The sequence below is a fragment of the Charadrius vociferus genome, unplaced genomic scaffold (assembly GCF_000708025.1).
Source record: "Charadrius vociferus isolate BGI_N301 unplaced genomic scaffold, ASM70802v2 scaffold192, whole genome shotgun sequence".
NCBI lineage: Eukaryota > Metazoa > Chordata > Aves > Charadriiformes > Charadriidae > Charadrius > Charadrius vociferus.
In genome coordinates, this window is record NW_009647437.1 from 2,602,065 (window position 1) to 2,623,560 (window position 21,496).

Genomic DNA, 21,496 nt, shown 5'->3' on the forward strand with positions numbered 1-21,496 from the left:
CAGCTTTATGTACCAATCATGACATCACATGGTATGGAATAGCCTTTTGGTCAGTTGGGGTCAGCTGTCCCGGCTGTTTTCCCTCCCAACTTTTTGTGCACTCCCAGTCTTTCTTGCTGGCAGGGCAGTGTGAGGAGCAGAAAAGGCCTTGAGACCTTAGCAACAACTGAAAACATTTGTGTGCTATCAACAGTATTTCCCATCCCAAATCCAAAACATAGCACTACACCAGCTACTAGCAAGAAAGTTAACTCCATCCCAGCTGAAATAACGACAAAGGGGCAATGCTCTATTTACAGGGCTTATAGATTTTGTTTTCACAGTGCTGTGCACCATGGAATCAAAGAGGAGGACTGAAATATGAATCTGTTTCAGAAGTACAATCTTCCTTCCTTGGTATACGGGAACTGCAGATGCAGAGGGACAGGGCTGAAGCAGTTCTTTTGTCTCCCTGTTTACTAATTCTTTCTCTGAAGATTACCCTGGCTCCAAGCCAGAACTGACCTTAAACAGAGTATAGAACTTGAACCTTAAACAATAGTAGTTAAAATCAACAACTTTAAAGGGGCTAAAATGGCATGTGGGATTGTATACTAAGTTCATCACACACAAATCTCAGTACCAAAAGCAGGAGATAAAAGTGGGAAATAAATTTCTGTTCTGTATCGACTCCCTTCCTTTTTTAGTTTTTGAGATCTCATTAAAAAGGAACTCATTAAGATATTTGAATGAGGGGATAAATTTTTTTTATCTTCTGCGTTCTTTACTGACAAACAAAATAGATATCATCTGTTTCAAATTTAAAGAATAGCAGAGCTATCTTTTCCTAAAATTACATTACTTTGCTTTTAATTTTATAAACGTACAACTTCATTCAGATAGGCGTGTAACTGTTTTTATATTTCCAATGCAGTCAAACTCGTGCAACCCTGCATTTATGGTATCTATTGTCCATATGTAAACAGAATTTCTGCTTGTTTTAGGTAATGTTAGCTGAGCTAAAAGGAAAAGATGAAGTATACGCAGTGAAAGTCTTGAAGAAAGATGTCATACTTCAAGATGACGATGTAGACTGTACAATGACAGAAAAGAGAATTCTGGCATTAGCACGGAAACATCCATACCTAACACAACTCTACTGCTGCTTCCAGACGAAGGTAAGCTACGTGAACCTTTTACCGGTTTGTGCCCAGGTAACAATATTCAATATTCCACAATAAAAGTCAGCCACTTAAATAAAACAGCAATATTTTGAAAATATTTCTTGGAATTTTTTGGCATTTCAGCAGTGTTGAACAGGAGTACTGGCTGCTGTTAAATAGCATAAATACTAGTACCTTGTAAGTACCAGGAGATGGCAGTAAATGAGTTAAAAAATAAAAAAAACCTCACACGCAAAAACCACAAAAAAACTACTGAGGTGTCATTTTCTGGATTTCTTCTGTATATTAATATGGTGTATCGTTTGTTGAATTAAGTACAAATGTGTTTAACATCCCGTATTCAGAGTGAAATTCTAAAAAGCTCTTGTCAGAAATGAGATTATGGCAGAACACTCATCTTTTCAGTTTTCTTGTGTTGTACAGTACACAAAATGTTCAAAATAGAAAGGCAATAGATATACTGCTGATTAATAAGTTAAATAAGTTCCTGTAGTGCTAATGCTCCCATGTGCTTGAGGAGCAGGGAGAAGGAGAGGCAGAGACAGCTGATAACGAGAGCCTGTTCCCATTGGCATGTTCCTTGTTGGTAACTTTCCTCTTCATAGCATATGTTTGGGATTTACTCCTTAAATCTAAGTGAATGTTTGGATGGTTTGGCCAACTCTGTAGGATTTCTGAATCCCGTCAGTCTTGAAACCAGTTGTGTTCACAGAATATTTCTGGTTTTCATTTTTTAGTCCCTTAATTCTCTCTTTTCATTCAGCTGAGCTGACAGTTTTTCACCTGATTATCCAAAAAGCTTTATGGACAAAAAAAACCCGCAGGTGAATCTGTCTTGCAGATAGAATACCAATCATATATAATTAAATTTACAGAAGCATCTGTTATTTTTTAAGTGCCTGATAAAATGTTTACTATTTCAAAGCACTAAGGTCTGAACTTTTGCCTGTTGAACTAAATATGCCATTCATTTCAACGGGAAGAGTTTTTGACCTGTAAGGGAATAAGTTTAAACGTTAGTATATATGTAGACTTTAGTTTATATGTATGTTTTAAATAAAACACTTGAAAATCGGTCAACTTCCTTTAAACTTGTGGGTTGTTTTTTTTTCTTTTAGTAAGACGCTACATTGGAGTATTTGAATCAGTTTAATGGAAAAGTTTTGCAGATTAAATGAATAATTAGATTAGCATATTGAACAAAATTCAGAGTTACTAGTGTGTGAGTGTATGTGTGCGCGTGTGTAAATACATACATATTCACATATTATAACCAAAACTATGTATGGCATAAATGAACAATTGCAATAATTATATGTGTGGAATTACAGAAAAGCGGCAACTAAAAGATCTTCCAGCAAAGTTGTCAGGAAAGATAAATAGATCAGTGGGAAAGCCATAGGAAAATGGCTAATAGGACCAAGATTATAGTGTATTCCAATACGCAAATAGCAAATGTTTAGTATGTTTATACAGTTCTTAAAATGGTGAAAACGTGTTAGCATTTTATATGCTTTGAAGTTGACATAAAAAAATAGCCCAGGAAGGTATGTATACAATTTATGTCTGCAGAGGATGTTTCGTGCATTCACACTTTCATTTCATTTGTATATGTGTGTGAACATACACTTTAAATGTTTTAATATATTATTTTACAATCTATAACTAGAATTGAGCATATTATTTCAGATGAAGAAAGTGGTAAAAAGATTGTATTGGGGTGAAGGTTAAACTCTGAACAGAGAGGGACCTTCAGGACTAAGGTAGACTGTGCTGCCTGAAGTGTAAATTAAAGTATCATCAGACTGATGTGAATCATGTGGCAGAACATCAGTAAAGATTAGTTTTACATTAAGTGAGTTATGGCAGAAGATTCTCCTGCTACTTCTCTGATTTTCTGGAGATTTCTTTCCTTTTGTATTTCTCATCTGTTCTCCCCTCTTTTGTATTGTGCTTTCTGCCTTCCTCCCTGCTCTCCAAAACCATTCATCAAAGTAAGATATTCAGAAATTCTTCTCACCACCTTCTCTCTTCCCAGATCTCTTGACCAGAGAGAAACTATAGTTTGTGGCTTTGCTTGAACTCAGAAGAACTGATAGTTATGTGATTTATAGTTACAAGTCATAGGCTAGTGACTCTTATCAAACAACCAAAACTATACCTAGTGATACCCAATCAAATTAAAATTCCACAGTTGAAAAATTGAAGTAGTTTTTTGAGCATGGCTGATGAACAATTTGATGAACTCTTAATAAAGAAGCAATAAAACAAAACACATGTAAAAGCAAAAGCAATACATCTGCTAAAGCTATAAATTATTTATGAATGATAACAAATGAAAATGTACCAAGTAAATTGTCACTGAATGATTTGCTCAGGTTCAGTGGAAAAACAGGTACAAAAACTTGCTTGAACAAACATGAACTGTGGTTAAAATAGCTTTACTGAGACAAAGGATATTGTACAATAGAGTTTAAAATGTGTTTAACAGTAGTGCCTAGTTACTTGCGCTGCAATTGTATGCTGTGCCATGGCTGCTGTACTTTGCAGAACTGGTCCTGAAATTATCATGCTGGAATTAAATTTTACATTTCAAGTAGAGCATCTTTGTCATATACACCCTGACTTAATGGGAAGATTGACTCAGTATTCATTGTCAAAGCACTCAGAGGTTGACTTTATATAATGAGATTACTTTCTTTGTTCATCTTCCACAAAAATGTGAATCTATGAGTTTCACTTTATATATTGCAGTGTTTTCCTTCAGTAATAAGGTGAAGACACTGCAGAAAAGTTGCCTAATATGCTTTTTACAGTAAATATGCTGCAGTATTATTTGTTTTTTACATGGAGCAGACTTTTCAATAGTATCATTTACTAAATGATACTATTATCATCACAAAAAGTAAGGGATCATATTTAAAATTATCTTGGAATTCAGAAATCATGTTAAATAATGGCTAATAACAGCGTAAGTTATACACAAATGTGGTTTTAGCACTACGTATGTGAATTTACTTTTAGTAGTCCCATCTAGCTTTAGTAGTCCTTTCTAGCTATAGAAATATTGTTGGGACTGGTATTTCTCATGTTTCTTCTTAATCCGAAAGCTAACTTTGATCAAACAACTTTGCTTTAAGCTCATCAAAAAAGGAGCCCCCCCCCCCCAAAATTCTGTATTAAAATTATATATATTCAAATATCATACTTCAAGGATTGTTTTGTGGTCTTTTGCGGTAATCTGGAAGTCGAGAGCTGGGTTCTGCTCCAAAGCGGGGTAAAGTATGTGAAGCTGATGTATGATGTTTTGTCTGCAATAGTTTGAGGCATGAACTCAGCAACCCAGTCCTACACATTAGAAAGAATGTAAAATCTAGTGGCGGGACCTCAGCTGACACGTGTTTTTACATGGAAGGTGCTCACGAGATTTTAGTGTAGCATATCTTATAAAACCATGTCACAGTTGGATAGTATTTTTCAACACACCTATACTCTGGAATTTCTCTTCTTGTTTTGCCAGAATATGATCAATCCATCTATCAATGTATTCAGAAGTTTGAGTTCTGTTTTGCTTGTGATCTGTCAGCTGGGATATAAATGAAGAATACTCCATTCTGTATTCGGCACTCCCATAGTGAAACTTGCCCAAGGCCTAACATACAGCGCACAGCATTTTTGTAATAACAGGCCTTTGTTTATCATCATCTTTGATTTATTCAGGACTTCATTGTGTCCTTTATTGAGAAAATGTTGGGTTTTTTCAGGACTGCTACTGTTTACATTCTTTTTTCAATCTTCATCCTGTCTTCCCTTTCTCTTCTTCTATGTGCTGGTGCCTTTGTGTTTTCAGTAAGGAGTATCGTAGCTGACAATAATGCTGATGCTGCCCAATTGCCCTCTCCAGTGTTCTCTTCATTCCAACCTCTTGCCGTGCTTCAGTGATCAACTGTGGAACAGTATCAACATTAGGTTTTCTTGATAATGCTTTGGTCAGGTGGCTGGCAAAGTGGGGTTAAGTATTTCTGGAGCTATTTTCTCTGAAGACAGTCTTGTATTTGTGATACGTCATTTACAGTTGCAAGTTTCAGAACTGTGAAAATTAAAGTATTTTTCAATGGAAAATTGAGATTCCACAAAAAGGTATAACTGGCTTCACTTTATTCCTCCTACACCCCTGTCAACCTTCTTCATAATACTGAAAATTTTCTAGATCTCTACCCTGTGAGATGCATACACATATATGTGCATATCCTATAATTTATAATGAATTACCCTAATAAATACTTTAGAAATAAAATGTTTTTTAAAATTAAGACAGTGAAAGCTTTATTATGATAATGCATTATAAATTTAGAAGATTAGACAGCTCATGAAATTAGATAAATTTGGAACTAGTGCTCTCCTCTTTTTGGAGTACTATCTTTAACAAAATTGCTTGGTACACACATTGCTTTTGTACACAGACATAATAGAGAGTACTATTAGTAAAAAGCAATATTCCTGTTGAATGATAGAACTGCATAACTTGTTAAGGGGCCTTAGTCAGCACTATAGCTATTTCTATTAGATAAAACAGGTAATTAAATAAAGGACAGAGAAAGTCAGTTACTACAGATAAATTGTTAGACTTATCTCACCCATAAAAACTTGTGTGGGGTGGTTTGTTTTTTTTTCCCTAAAGTTTTCTGCATGTTAATCATAGAATCACAGAATGGTTTAGCTTGGAAGGGACCTTAAAGATCCGTGAGTTTCAACCCCCCTGCCGTGAGCAGGGACACCTCCCACTAGACCAGGTTGCTCAAAGCCCCATCCAGCCTGGCCTTGATCACCTCCAGGGATGGGGCAGCCACAACTTCTCTCAGCAGCCTGTTCCAGTACGCAACCTATCTATTCATAGCATAGCTCCTGAGCTGACCTTCAAGGCCATTTGCTTCTTTCCTGTGTTCTGGTGTTGTAAGGTAGAGATTAGCCACACGACTGTCAGAACTGAAGGACATCTAGGAATAGGCTGTAGTGACCCTATTATGACTATGTTGATCCTTTAATTGTTGTGTTCTACCTAGTGGCTTACTACCGGTTTATCCTAGATTGTGTCTACTGTGCTTCAGGTACTATTCGTTTCAGCGCATTTGCACTGTATCTAGCAAACTCGGGGTAGTGCTAGAAGGCTGGTGTTTCTAAAGCTAAGACTTCAGAGATTTTGTTTGTTTCAGCTGCCACGATGTTTCTTTGGGACTTTTGGCAAATCTCTGAACCTCTTTCTGCATCAGACCCCTCTGTAATACACCAAGAGTAATCAGTCCTTCTACTCGTGGCTTGTATTTAAATGTTTCCAAGGAGGGCTTGGAAGTCCAGTAGTACAATATTATTATAATGTACAAGGAGCAGTATGAAAAAGTGAAATATTGCAAAAGGTGTAAAATGGAGTTACATTTTTAAAGTGGCTTTTTTTATTTGTGTAAGAAATTGTAAAACTTCAAAATGAAAGAGAATCGCATGTTTATGATGGCTTTAAGTCATGTTTTCCAAGTTAATTTAAGAAGAATCACTGTAGTATGTGACCAAAGCAGTCTTTGGTAATGTAAAATCAAGTCTTATTTCTCTTACATATATTTGTACGAAAAAGTAAATGTCTTCTGTAATAATAGCTCAGAGGAGTGTCATTTATGATATACAGTGCAAATTAACCTAACTGACTAGCCACTGTTACATTCATCTGGGACTAATCAAAGCTTATAATCCATTTTATCTGGTATTCTTGTACTTTCGTTGCTAAGCAGCTAAAGCCATTATGCAGATATTGCTATATGGGTGTAATCTGTTTAGCACAAGTTTGCATTGCCTTTTGTTACTGATTAGTGTCAAATTAGAAGTTTTTAGGGCCCAATTCTGTTCATTATTATCCCTGCTTCAGTGGATTTGTACATGTGTGAGAGAAAAGACTAAATTAGCCCCTGCATTTTTAGCTACTGCAGTGCTAAAATATTTTAATACAATTTAAATATAAAGTTATTGACAAAGATTTCTTAATGGTGTTAACTGGTAAGAAGGTAGAATAAAATGGTAGGTAAGCATGGAATAATGTTATTTATACTGTTCAATTTTAATATTTTATTTACCTGTATCATTATATATGCGTATACACAGAATATGTGCAATAGTAGCTATTCTTTAATTCCAGCTGGCTTCTACAGGCAGTTCATATCATAAGAAATTAAAACGAACTGATAGTGACCCATTCTTCAGAATATTTCCTGAAGCACTAGAAATAAGAGTGGTATCTGGTGAGGTCCCTTATATCATACAGTCAAGAAGTCATGTAAACACATGAAATTTTGGCAGAATAAGGTTTTTCAGAAATTTGAGTGCTGTGTATGTTAAATTTAGATTTCCTGTTGACTACTACACAGTATGAATACATTGACCACGATCATTGTATTGTCTAAAAGTAGACACTGTGGACAAGAATAGTTGGAACGGTGAAGCTGATGATTAAATACTGTAATCATTGTCTCTCGCACACACAAGCCCCTGTTTCCAGCATGATGACCCGGTTTTGGGAAATTTGCTATTATGCTGCTCAGTTATTGCTAGCTGCTCTTAAGGATTATTAAAGCCTGGTTAGCTCACTGAAGATTCATTGTTCACATTAGTCCTTTTAGTGTTAAACTTCAAGTCAGGCTATCAGTGCAGCCAGGCTCATCAAGGGCCAGTAGGAGAAATTACTCCTCCAGCATCAATCAGAAGAGTCTAAATGCTTCTCTTTCAGACAGGAAAGACTTATTTTGTGATGTAGCACCCAAACTGAAGAGGACTCTTTCACACCCTCTCAAAGCTAGGGCTTGTTCCTAGTTTGCATGTACAAAAGTGAGTGCTGCAGCTGCAGCTCCATGGATTGCTTTGCTGTAACCACCTGAGGCCTTGACAACCCTGGGAATAGTCCCGAGTCAGCATCTGTGACCAGAATTCACTGCAACTGCTGTCATGAAAGAGGTGAGGGCAAGCTGGGGTTTGTACTGATTTTATTTACCTTGGTCCTCATGCCTGCATGTTAGGGTTTTAAAGTTAACTGTGCCAGTAGTTTACTGTGTTAGAAACGTCTTTGTAGCCAAGCGTAAAATTTAACTTCAGGATTTTAGTCCTTATGTGATCATGTGCAGACAGGAGGTTTTTAGGATAACAGGTAGAGCTAAGGGCATTTTTAGGTACTGGTTTCATATCTCTTGGACAAGAGTAGCTGGAACTGTATACTGCACACTTTTCCTCATGAGAAAAAAATGTGTATTTACAGTTGAGGCATGTTTGAAGGGAGGAATTTTCAGAATATCTACCACATGCTTTGCCAGTAACTTTCCTGGCAAGTCTGTCTGTCCTGTACATTGTGCTTTAGCAGAGATCAAGGAGACAGGAGTATTGTCATCCAAACAGGGTGAAGCATGTAGCAGACTTTGAACAGAACTGGAGTAGACCCAACACTTACTGGGTCCACAAAATCTCTGTATAAGCTTATACTGTGGCTGTGTTAACATCATGCTGGTTGGTTGCTCCTCTGGCATTCTTAATCTTACAGCTTTTGTGGGAATGGAGTACTGTTCCTAATCCAGCAGAATTGAACAATGCTGCTTTAAATGAAATCCTGCAGGTCAAGGCTGGATTGTGGCTTTTAGTTTAGTTTTGTCTTGGGAGAGAAGAGTGGGAAGGATAATCTGCCTTGTGGCAGCAGCCCTTGGAATAAATGTGGTTGATTGGTTTGTAGCAGGATCTGTCACCCTGCAGCCATGTGCTGTGACCCTCCTTTCTGTCCTTCCTCTGCACCTCGGTCTCAAGACCATCCTCACACCTGATGTGGGATCCCATGTTTGGACAGAAGAGACCTGAGTACATGACCTACATGAACCCACTGATCCTTTTTCCTAGCACCCTTTGTGCTTTTACTTGTATTTTATAGCTGCAAAGAACTACTGACAATTTGCCTCTAATGGGTTCATCATAAAAAAGAATTTTTAAAAATAAAACCTATCTTTAAAATAAATGGAAATGCAATGCTCGCATGGGTAGCTATCAGGATGCCTTGTTTATGCTAGTTAACTGTTTTAAACGCTATTTAAAGAAAGCCTGTTTTACCCAAGTGATTGTGGGAAAACATTTAATACTGTGTTTGTTAGGTGTTGCTCTTAAAAGTAAACAACTAGTGCACCCCAAAGGAAGAGTCAGGAAAAAGGAAACTGCATATAAAAGTTGAGTCTTCTGCAGCTTCTTGTCTAAATGTAGGAAATGATTCTCTTTGGAATTCATTTGGGCACTTCAGTACAACATTTTATTTTTTTTTTTGGTAATGACAGTAAACAGCAAATGATAATTGTACACGAGAGAATTTCACCATGGGAAAGAAGTGGAATTTACAAAACGTTTGGGTTTTCATCTTTAGTAAAATTTTCATTGCTTTTTTTAGCATGTACACAGAGTAATTTTAGTTTTGGCATACTATGTCTTCTGCACTGTACACCATGTTTGAGGTGGGCCAAACTTCAGTAGGGTATAACTTAAATGACACTTAATCTCTTCCCAAAACCACATTGACAGATTATTTTTGCACTGTTAATGGGTGTGTGAGAAGATTTAAGGGAATCTTTATGCCATTTTATCTCACTTGTGGGTGAGTAATTTTAGCACATATACACGTACTTTTTTGATGGCAGCAGGGTTTACTCTTGCCTAATTACTGTGGGCGGAGAGTAGTGATGCTCACCCAGCCTGTAGTCTCCTGTTTGTGTGTGGGGAAGCATGTAGAGAGCTTCTTTGTGTTCCCATGTAAGGTGAGCCCAAGGCCATTCTGTAAGCTGAGAAGTATCCAGTGCATTGTTTTATCTCCTTAAAAAAAGATGACAAGGAAGGTGATCTATAGTGTCAACTTAGCAGTTAAGAGAAGTGACTCACTGGGGGAGAGTGAATGGTGTGTTGCTTGTGGGCCTGTGGGTCCACAGTGTTTCTACACTAGGACTGAAGAGCTGTATAAAGAATATATACAACAGCCACTATTAGTAAGAAACAGTAAATGTAAATCCATGAAATATGTACAGGTAAACTGTATCTCATCACTAATGCTTTCCGTTCTTTTCTAGTAAACTGATCAGTGATTTAAAAGTAAGTGTTCAGAACTAAGGAAACTGAATAAGAAAGTCCTGGCTCTGCTTACAGATACAGTAGTTCATAGGAATGCAAGAGTGTTCTTTAGCAATTGGGAGGTCATGACAGTGAACGTTAGTTTTGGACTCTGCTATTTCATCTTACAGCAAACGGCTATGAACTACTTTGAAACGCTTTCTTTTTCCATTCTCCACTTTCCACGTCTAAAAATGTGTGTAGTCACCTTTAAATGAGACTGAAAAGAGGGGAAGAGCTGGGAGTTTTAGTTAAGTTCCTTTTCATTGTAAGGATTCTGATTATTACTGAAGCATGAATTATTTATATTGTGATCTCGGAAGATATTCCATTAAGATGCCATATTATAAAACTAGTATAAAACTGTGTTTTAAATTATTTCCCAAAGGGAAATTCTCTGCTTAATTTGCTCACAACCTTTCTCTTCCTACACAGTGTAGCACAAATATTTAACTTTTCCCACATCGGGTGTACTAATCCATCTTTTCCTGCATCACACAGTGTATTTAATAACTGTAAGTCTCTCTTCCCCATGCACAGTGACTCTCTGTGCATAAGGTTAGCTTTGTTGTGATCAGATCACTAGGTCCTCTAAGGATTAATGACGTTTTGTCAGAATTGTATGACTCTTAAAAATAATAATCACCCAACGATACTACTTTAAATAATTTAAATAATAACAGTAGCTATGCTGGAAAAAAACTTTCTTCTTTCAAAGGCAGTACATTATAAGGGAACGGAGTGTTTATGGAAGGCACTCTGAAGGTTAACTTACAAACTCAACTACTTTAATTGTGTGTGGAATAATACCAGCTAGTAGTAAGTCTGCATATTTCCATAGACTAGTTTTTAAGTTGCGACCTAGAAAGGCCACCCCATTTTATCCTTAATACATCCAAGAAAGACCCAGTTATAATTCTTCCTTTCAGAGTATGTATACCTTGTCAAGTACACAAGAAGGAAAATTGACCTTTTATGTACTTAACTTTCTATTCAGCTGATAGAAGGATGAAAGGGATCGATTTCATAAAATTCTATAAATATGTTTTTCCAAGAAGCTTCACAGAATCACACAAGATAAGTAAATTCAAATACTCTAATTAATAAGTGATTTCTTGAAAAGTCTGTGGTGGTACTTATTTGCTCTTTTCTGTCTTCAGAAACCCAATATTAAAATAATCATGTGAAATTCTGCCCTTAAAACTGCTTCCTGAATTGTAGAAAGATCTATGCCCTGAAGATAAGTCGCACTATTTACTTCTATGCTGCTTTACTTATTTTAGAGGGTTTGGATGGCTTAAATCATGGCAGAATTTTGGACAGTGTTTCCTGTTGTCTGACTAATTTATACTTGTGAATTGCCAGGGTTTTCAGCTGTGTGAAGCATATGCTTTGCCAAAAATTAACCATGTTCTGGAAACAGGAAAGTATGGAAAATAAAGTAGATACAATTAATGCTTTTAAAGGTCACTGTTGCATTTATAGAACTACAGAAATCCAGAGAGTGAAGAGAGGTGTATGAATAATGACTTGGAATAGGTATTGAAAAAGCCTGGCTCAGGTAACTCATGTTTATCATACAGAACAAAAACAAACAAACAAAATAATCAGTGTGTGGTGCATACACATATCAATGGATATTTATAAAGGAAGGGTTATAAAAATGTGTTGAACAGAGAATGTTATATGTAGACTAAGGATTTTGCATGTATTTATCAGTTTTCATTAATTCTCTGTGCTCATGCAATTTTTCTCTTGAAACATGAATTTTAACGTCTTGCTAGATTCCTTTCATCCTCTTTTGGGAAGCTAATTTGTACGAAGGGCCAAAGAAAAGGCGGTACCATGCTCTGATGTCATGATGGACTGCATAAGACATACTAATGTAAGAACAGCCAACAGCTTGTTTGGCCCAGCATCCTGTCTCTAGCACTGCCAAAGCAGATGCCAAGGAATAATGTAGGTACATGGTAAAGCGTATCATGACATTTTTCCAGAATACTATCCCGATATCAGGAGGCAGCTGACTTGGGCATATCCTGAGCCAAAGATGGTGGGTTTGCATGTAATGAGGTGGCATCTTTGTGGGAACTATTAAAAGTGAGAAGCTATTTAGGAATGTAAGTGTTGGAGAGCATTGTGTTTTGTTCTCCACTCTGGAGTGGAAAAATCCTTTTAATAACACATCTGCAAATAGACAACCCTATAGTGCAGTATAAATATTTATACCATATCTTTTTAACAATATTTCTGAAAGTAGTGTCTATGCCATTAAAAATCTCCAAACTGATGTAGCTGCACTATTTCTCCATCATCTTCAACAGCAGTGAAATAATGTATCTGATCACCTGGAAATAGCAACTAAACATACTGAGGTTTCTCAGATAGAAAAAAAAACAGGATTCCCTACAGGTGTTTTGATATGTGTTTCCGTAATTGTTATGCATACATTAGACATAAAAAATATTACCTGCTGTAATCTAGGTAAATAGTACATAATAAATTTGATAGAACAGTTCTCAAATTACATTTTCCATCACTGAGAGCTAAGGTACTGAAAGAAAGAGATAAGTGTTACAGTACCTTGTGCTTTCCCATCAGGAACATAAGCAATGAACCACAGCTGGCAATGTTATGCCAGAGCCAAAAGGGCATCATGCATAATGCATTAGATTTAATTAAGAAGCATGCCAAAGAGTGATGCCATCCTCTTTCAGATTTTCGGTCTGCAGTGTTCCTTTGTTGAATTTCTGCAGTAGAAATGAAATAAAGGTTATTTTAAACTTATTTCAGCCGCTTTTTAACACATTTATCTGAGCATTTTTTAAAGAAAAAGTAGGGTATAGAAAACTCTTCCATAAATGAGAACAGCTGTGTTGGATATTTTGATGAGTATAACCCATGGATTCATTTATGGACCCATACAGTAGGAGAATAAGTTCTAAAAGAGAAGTTAATTAACTTCTTTGGACATCCAAGAAATCTCACTTGTTGTATTTTTAGACAATCACAGAGTGAAAATGAAATGAGGTTTGGGCAGGAAAAGGGGCTGTCGTCAGGGGTTTAAAATTCAGTATATCCCTGTGATGTATTTAACTCCTAGAAAGTACTCTTTGGTTGCATTCAGATGTGAAAACCTTGGTGGTCATGTTGCTGAGGTCTCATTCACACAGACTTGTGCCACATGTTCGCTTTGTGCCTTGCATATATAAACATCCCCTTCATGCTTGTGGTATTCAAGAGCAAGTCCTTTAACGGCCACTGCTCTATTGCAGGAGCATCGGAAAGGAAGTTTGCAGAGCTTTTCTACTATAACGAGAAACAGGAAGATCATATCTAATAAGATTTCTGGATCAGAAATGGAGGAGTTTTAGATAGGAATCTGAATTTAAAGAGGCTTAAGCTCACCAAACCTCTGAACTTTGGGAAATTTGCCATGAATCTGTGGGAAAAGTTAGGAAGGAGTTGTTGCTGGGTGATATGCCCGAGGAGATTAACTGCTTTCCACAGTGCAGTTCAATGTGGTATTATTATATAAAGCACTCGAAGTGGTTCAAATATCCCTTAGGCTAACATGTAATCTCAGCCACATGTGTAACCCAATATCTGAGTATTGTTTCACTCTGTTTTTTAACTAGATTTACACCGGTGATTTGGGTCTAGGAAGCCACAGGCAGCTCCCTAGAACCTAAAATATCACCGAGTTCAGGATTTGATACACAATACAGACTTCATTAAAATTCGTTAGCCATTATCTGATTGCACAGTTAACATCATTCTGCAAATAGCCCTGACAGAAAGGAGGTTTATTTACTGGCCTTGTCCAGAGAAAAATAATGTTTTGTCCATTAGTAGTATGTTGGTTTTAAAGTTGTTTACATTCTTTGAGGAAATGCGGAAGCTACTGCTTGAAGAGCTTAGAGGACATATGAGTTTATGTGTTCTTTTTGAAAATATTCTTGAAGCAAATGCTAAATTACATTATTCAAGTAACAGACAGCAGAGAACATTGTGTCTTGGCAAACTGAATATACTGTCTTATATTTGAATAAAGGAAACTAAACTATGAAAAAAAAGTTCCCAGATCTTATCATGATACAGTGAAGAATTACATCATTTTTTTTGGTCCTACCCACAAGTTTTGCTTGCAAGTTGCAGCCTTTGTCAAATTACTGATGGTCTCAGAAAGATAAACAGAGTACAAACAAAATTATTTGAGGGTTTAAGTACAATGCTTAGCAGGTTAAAAACATGATAATCTGTTAATGAAAAATTCTGAGGTTTTTAATTATTTTTCCTTTTCCTTCTTTTTCTCAGCAAGGGTAGATGTCTGTTAATTTAACAAGTAGCAATTTGTGATCTTTCCTTAAAGCTCTCCTTTGAATTATGTAAATTGTCGTCCCATAGAAACCTTATGTTATAAACTTCAAAGGAGTCTCGCGAAGCCTTGAGGTGAAAGTAGGGGAAAATTTCAAAAAGAACTTCTCTCTCCTATGGAACTAAAGACATGGGAAATTGTGTCAGTACAACTGAAGTTTGCTTTGAAATGCTGGCTTAGCACGACCACAAAGTACCGAATGGGAAGCTTCAAATCACTGCTGGTGTACTTACTGAATCACAAAGGCTAGGTTTGTGCAAATTGTTACCTCTGCTCTTTTGTTCTTGATTCCAGACAACACTTCTTAATTATTAATATACTTTTTCTTCGAATGAAATATTGCACTGGGCCAAGGTTATGGCATGTTATACTCCCTGAACACTTTTTAGTGCAGGAATAGTTGTAGAAATGCAATGCAAAACCACTGGAGCAAATATAAACTACAAGTTCAACATTTTGTAGTCTTAAAAAGCCATAAATATATCCCATTGATATTTTTCCTCCTAAAATATGAGCTTGCTTTCTAATTCTTGTTAGTTATCAGACACCAATTGCATCGTTCTGCTTTACCAGCTTGCTGTGTTGGTCTGTCAGTTCAGTTCTTGTGGCCTGAGTGTAGTTTTTGATCGTGAACTGACTTTGCCCTCTCCTTGCCTTGTTTCACGTAACACCACAACCAATATAATGGAAAAGTGAAAAAAAAAAAAAACAAACAAAAAAAACCAAAACAACACTGGAAGTTGCTGCATTTTTTTAATTTATTTTTAAAATAATTATGTGAATCTTTGACATCAGTTTTGAAATATGCAATTCACCAGTTGTTGATTTCAAGGTACTGATGACTATGAAGAAATTATTCATATATTATGTTTTTTGATACGCTGAAAAGCTTTGCTGCTTCAGGGACAGAACACTCCATAGCTTGAAGTTTAAAGCCTAAAATAATAGAAATGAGAAAAATAAATACAATCATGCTTCTCTTTGATACACAGAGTGAAATCAGTCAATTTATAATGAAAGATAGCTGCCTTTTTTTTTCTTTAATGAGAGCTCAAACTTACATGCATCTATCTACCAGAAAGGAGAGTGAGATAGTATGAGTCTACAATCACAGATACAACTGATCATTTTTTCAGATATTCAGCAAATACCTGTTATGGGTGGTCTTTTAAAATTTTTAGTTGCAATCTTGTTTGCGTTATCCAAAGAGAATGCATTATTCATGCATTATTTAAGGAAAGGCTTTTTGCCTTAACTTTGCATATGTAGTGAAAAAAAATTCCTGAAAGGAATTTTCCATATCTTCTCAAACTATTATGAAGTTTCCATCGCTCCACTGTTCATAAATACCATTGACATTTTCATAGCTGATGCTTGTAATCTCACCAAGCCACTGGGTGTTTCTGCTTATTTTCTTAATATATAAAGCTGTTGAACCTACTTTAAAACTTGCTGGTGTTATACACATGGGATGGGATTTTTGACAGGTAAGCAACACAACTGAATATATAGACATTTCTTCATTTTTACTTACTGCTTATCAAAACCTGTGTTTAATTTTGCATGATTCTATCTCTTCCTTTTAGTCAGCCTTGATATTTAAACAAAAAAAAAAAGGGTACTGAAAGCTCTGTCTTTAAAGCCATGTCTTTAAAAATAAAGTTCATGTTCTTACATTGTCACGGTTTGCACGGAACAATAAGAAGGTACAAAAGTAGCTGGATTTGTGATTTGATCCAGAACTAATAAAAGTTATTGTGCTTTTGATCAGGCTCATAGTGATGTAAGCAAGATACTCTGTGATGGCACTGTGTAGATTTTAGGAATGTTTTATAACATGTTACTGCTGCAGTCTGTCATCTGACGAGAATGTTTATGGAATGAATACAGAAAATTTACTCAGTCCATAGCTGGCAGCCAGGTATAAAGTAATTGAAAACTTTTTTCAGGATATTGCCCAATTTGTGTGGGGTGGGGGAATTAAGGTTTGTTTATTTGTTTGAATAGTGACTACTTTTAATTCAATGAAGCTGAAACAGTGAAATTAACTATTGAGGAGTGAAAAATGGAAAATAAACAGTTTGGGTGTGCTTGTACAAAACCGAAACACTGGTGTTTTATTCCAGGCCGTTTAAACATTGACCAATTAATAGCACGGTTTCATGATATGTGCACACTGATCTGAGACCGTGCTGCTGGTGGGTGAGGACATCTGCCCCTCTGCTCCCCCTTGCTGGGGGTACCCTGTCTTTCCATTGCATCTATTCCAGCAAGCACTTATGTGGATGAGTTGGATCAGTTGCTGATAGAGCTGAAAACCGAAGTTGCAAAAAACAACCTGTGTGTCAACGAGCAGCTCTAACCCGCCTGGCACTCACTGGTGCCTAAGAGGCAGAAGTAGGAAGGGGGATGTTGCTCTCCTCAGTAGCAGTTCACTGCTGAGACAGTGAGCCAGCTGTGAAATCCCGTGTAGCCTTGCCTATCCAGACAGCAATGGATTTTCCTCTTAAAAGAGTAATAAGAAAATTTAAACTGCGAATTTTTTTTTTTCACATTGGTGTTTTGTGGCTGTAATCACCTTAGATGTGATCCTAAACTCTTTATTCTCATGATTGCTATTAAGTTGCTCATGAGAATGGAAAACAAGATTTGTGGGTCAGTTTTGATCCTTTTGAAGATAATGGTTATATTCCCACTGACTTCAGAAGGATCAGAAACATTAGCTTGCCTTTTTATTTTTGCCATGAGCAGAAGTATGTATTGTGGATGAGATGTGTTGTTTTGTCATCTGTTACAAATTCAGCTTTAGGTGCTGCAAATATGTGAGCAGCATGTGCAATTGCTGTTTTGTTTCTGGGTTTGGGGTTTTGGTTGTTGGGTGTTTGTTTTTGTTTGTTTGTTTTTCTAGTTTTATTTGTTGTTAGTTTTAGTGTTTATAGTCAGTGAAGCCTCAGCAGTAGTTGTCATACATAAATTATTATACTTTTAAGGTGATGTGCTATAATTTTCCATGTCCGTCTTTGGAAGTAATTATTTCACTTCTGTACAGTATTAAATTATGTGGATTAGATGGTATGTTACCTATGCAGTAGAGGACTTATAATGGTTGATCCTAAATGGAATGTAAAATATCTGAATGTGGATTTTTAAAGGACGGAAAACAAATTGGCCAGTAGATTTCTGTATATCAAATGCAGCCCTTAATTTGCACAACAGCTGGTGATTGCAGAGCATTTGTATTATGATGTACACTGGTGGTGGCACTCTCCAGACACATCAGTCTTTCAGAAACTTGCGCATCCTCGTGTATTCTCCTTTTTTCAGGCAATTTTGTCTGAGCTTTCTCAAATATCCCCTGTGCCTGCCTGTCACTATCTTCTCGCAGGACTGCGAGCTCTCTAGGCAGGATCAGCCCCGCTCCCTGACGGCTGCTCTGCTTAGCATCACTGCCAAGCACATGGCTGCTGGTTTGAAGTCTGCAATCTTGACATCCTGTGTTTGAACAAGGCCTGACTCAGACAGATACAAGTCTTAACCTGCTGGCTGCATTTACTTTGTGCCTTACCCACTGTCACGGTAGTTTTGGGGATGAAATGGATAAATAGGAAGGCCAAATAGATGAAATGACATGAAAGGCATGCACAAGTGAGTTTGCCTTTGCTGTTTTGGTGGTGTATCATTACACTTCTGTGTCATTCAATACTAGAGAAACAGTTTGAATTCCATATAAAAACACTTTGGACTGAAAAAAAAAATATACATTGAAACTCACTGGTACTGGGAAGAATGCTCAGTGTTGAAGGCTTATAACTGATGATGCATGGAAATGATACCCACTGATCATCATCTAGCAAGAAGAGGGTCAACAGATGTCCATGGGGTTACTTTTCTGTGTTACAACACAGTCACATTTTTAAAGCAGAGAGAAATTTTTTGTATGAAGAGAAATATATGGTAGTATATTATGTTGGTAAGCTGTTCATATCTGTCTTTCAACGGAAAGGTTCTTTTTGCGCTAAACCAATACTGTACATACTGGAGGCTAGGTGGCTTTCTTTTTCTTCCAGTTTTCTAACCACAGAATGACTTAGCTTTCTCTTTCCCACACTTCAGTATGCTAAAGTCTGTCTTCAGACAACTTTCAAGATCTCTGAAACTTGATTTACCTGGATTCAGAGGTGGATTATGTCCTGTGTACATCCAAGTTATCTCTGTCAGGAGTTCTTCAAACGTTTTTTCCCTAAGAATTCTTGTAAATTTCTTACTTCTACAGCTAGGTATGTACTCTCATGTAGTTACTTTCAATCTAGATACAGCACAGCAGTTTTGAGTCAGGCTTGCTATTAGCAATTTTTTAGGTTGGGGTTTTTTTTTGTTGGTTTTTGAGGGTTGATTTGTTGGGTGGTTTTTTTTAATGTATGCACTGGTACTTTTGCTGACCTCCATTAAAGGTGTTTGTTAAGTGCAACATTTTATGTCCTAGATGTTGAACTGTGTGTGGTTTAAAGAAAAAAATCTAGGTTTGCACTTTTAATGACCCAAACTTTCATTCATCATAGAATTCTGCGCTTAATCTGTTCTAGGATCTCTGCCATAATCTTATCGCTTTAATTATAGTCCCCAAAAATGCAAAAAATGTTATATAACTCTTTCTGAACTTGTTTGGGCTTCTTATAGACATGCTTATTTGGCAGGAAAAACATTATGCAGTCCAACAGTGGCACAGGGGAAAAGTCATGCAAGTAACAATTAAGATCTGATTTTCTAAAAAGAAACTTCTATAGTGTTGACAAGAAATAACTTTTGAAACATTAAACTTTATATTGTAAAGAATAGTTTCATTATAGTTCCCTGAAAAATGTAGGCTTTATGACCTGAAGACTGGAGTTGAGTAAATTTGCATTTGTCAAGTTGAAGTTATTGCAAACTTTCCGGTTTTCCTTACGAAGCCAGGTTCTAACAGATTTAAGATGTATGCCATAAAATTACTTGCATCATCTTCTATCTGTAATTTAGAAAACTATAATTTCATTGTTTTCACATAGAAATACAAAAACCATTTGGGATTTACACATATTGTAAAAATCTGTGCATGGAGGGGTTACTCAGCTAGAATCAGAAAGACTTTCTGCCTTTTCTTGTTGTGAAGGGTGTCTGCATTTCCTTTCATTGGGTCCCTGAAAAGAAAAACTTTTACAATAGTGGAAAAATTAAACCATTCCTACATATTGTTGACTGTGCTGAGGAAACCAGTTACATGTTTGCCGTTAATGTCGTCATACTTATAATGCTAAAGGCAAGAAAAAAAGGAGGAACTGTTTTTTTTATTTTCAGTTAACAAATCCTTTTTGTGTGTGTGTAGATTAAAGGTTTTTAAGGACATTTTTGTAAAAAGCCTACTGACCTTCGGCATTGTTCATTAACTCTATTTCTAAGTTCCCTTGTTTATTTGTACATGCTTCTTTGGTGCCTTCAGACTCAATATTGTTTTAAATCTGTCATATTTTAATACTTCTTTTTTTAAAATGTCAAATAACAGGCCATAAAATCATAGTAAAATTTAGGCTTAGACAGCAGGGTCAGCTTGATCAGTCTGCCCAGAGCCACAAGGTCTCTCATCTAGATAGTGCAAGCAAATCTTAATGTGACAGTGAGTCAGGCTATTCACAGAGAACTCAAACTCATTTGGTGGCAGCATAACAAAAGCAGTTTCTGCAGGATTAGCTTCGTGAATAGTCCACTGTGTGTTAGTGTTTTGAGAAGTTCTATCATGTATCAGAAACATGTTGACTGTTGAATAATTTCATGGAAATTGTATGTGGTTGTACATACTTGTGGACACAGACAAGAAAGTGGCAAAATGAAAGTGTTGTAGAAGCATTTTTACTGGTGTTCGGGCCATCAGAATTATTGGGAAATATGGCATATATGTTGGACCACAGCAATCATTCTTGGTGAATAACACATATATTTTACCACCTCACGAATTTTCTGGCCTCAAAGAATCTGAATGTCAAAACTGCCATTAAGCCACCACCATTATCTGACTATGTCATGTTAATTCATAACTCCTGTAAAATCTATTATATGAACTCGACATCTGTAATGTACAGGACACAAAAGTTGTTGATATTTAGGAACAGCCTGCTTGAATAGCTATATTGGTTTTTTTAGTAGATATCCAGACTTCCAGTTCTTGTGTGTTATGTCTTTGAAGTTTCTGGATTACAGTCAAGAATAATCTGGGCATTTTGAGGGGTACGTCACATTTTCATTTTGATAACGGGGAATTGCTTGTATAACTTCTTGGCTTTGGTGGTTGCCACGTGAGCGTTTTACTTGAAGATCACAGTAACACAGAAAGTCATTGTTTTATTTCCCCTTTGTTAGAGCTTTGAAAGTCACCCACATGTAATTGGTGACAGTAAACATCTGCAGTACCAGTCACATCCCTGTATCGATAACAGTCTGCCAAAAGAGCCTGGGGGCTTCCACAGTTCTCCCTGGAGCAGGGGACTTTCCTGGCCAGAAGTTCTCCAACTGCACTTCGGTTTGTAATCCTGTTTCTGTTAGTGGTGGTTGTCTGTCCTAGAAGAAGCTCCATTCAAAGTGTAAAACTCTGTGTGTATAGTTGGCAATCATCTCTAAAATGGATTTTTAAGAACTTTGCTTGGACAGAGACTGTCAGGAGTTTGACTGCTGCTTTCAGGCTGCAAAGATCATCTTCATTTATTTTTAGGCTGTACACTTTATCTTCTTATATCAGGACTGTTTCTTACCAGGCAATCTCTCA

General features: G+C 36.6%; 1 protein-coding gene across 1 annotated transcript in view; it reads left to right on the forward strand.

Moving 5' to 3' along the window:
* Positions 1–21,496, forward strand: part of PRKCE (protein kinase C, epsilon) — a 295,234-nt gene that overhangs the window by 193,492 nt on the left and 80,246 nt on the right. The window contains exon 10 of the mRNA XM_009880644.1: positions 984–1,157. Within this exon, the coding sequence (XP_009878946.1) occupies positions 984–1,157 (174 nt within the window). The remainder of the gene's footprint in view (positions 1–983; positions 1,158–21,496) is intronic.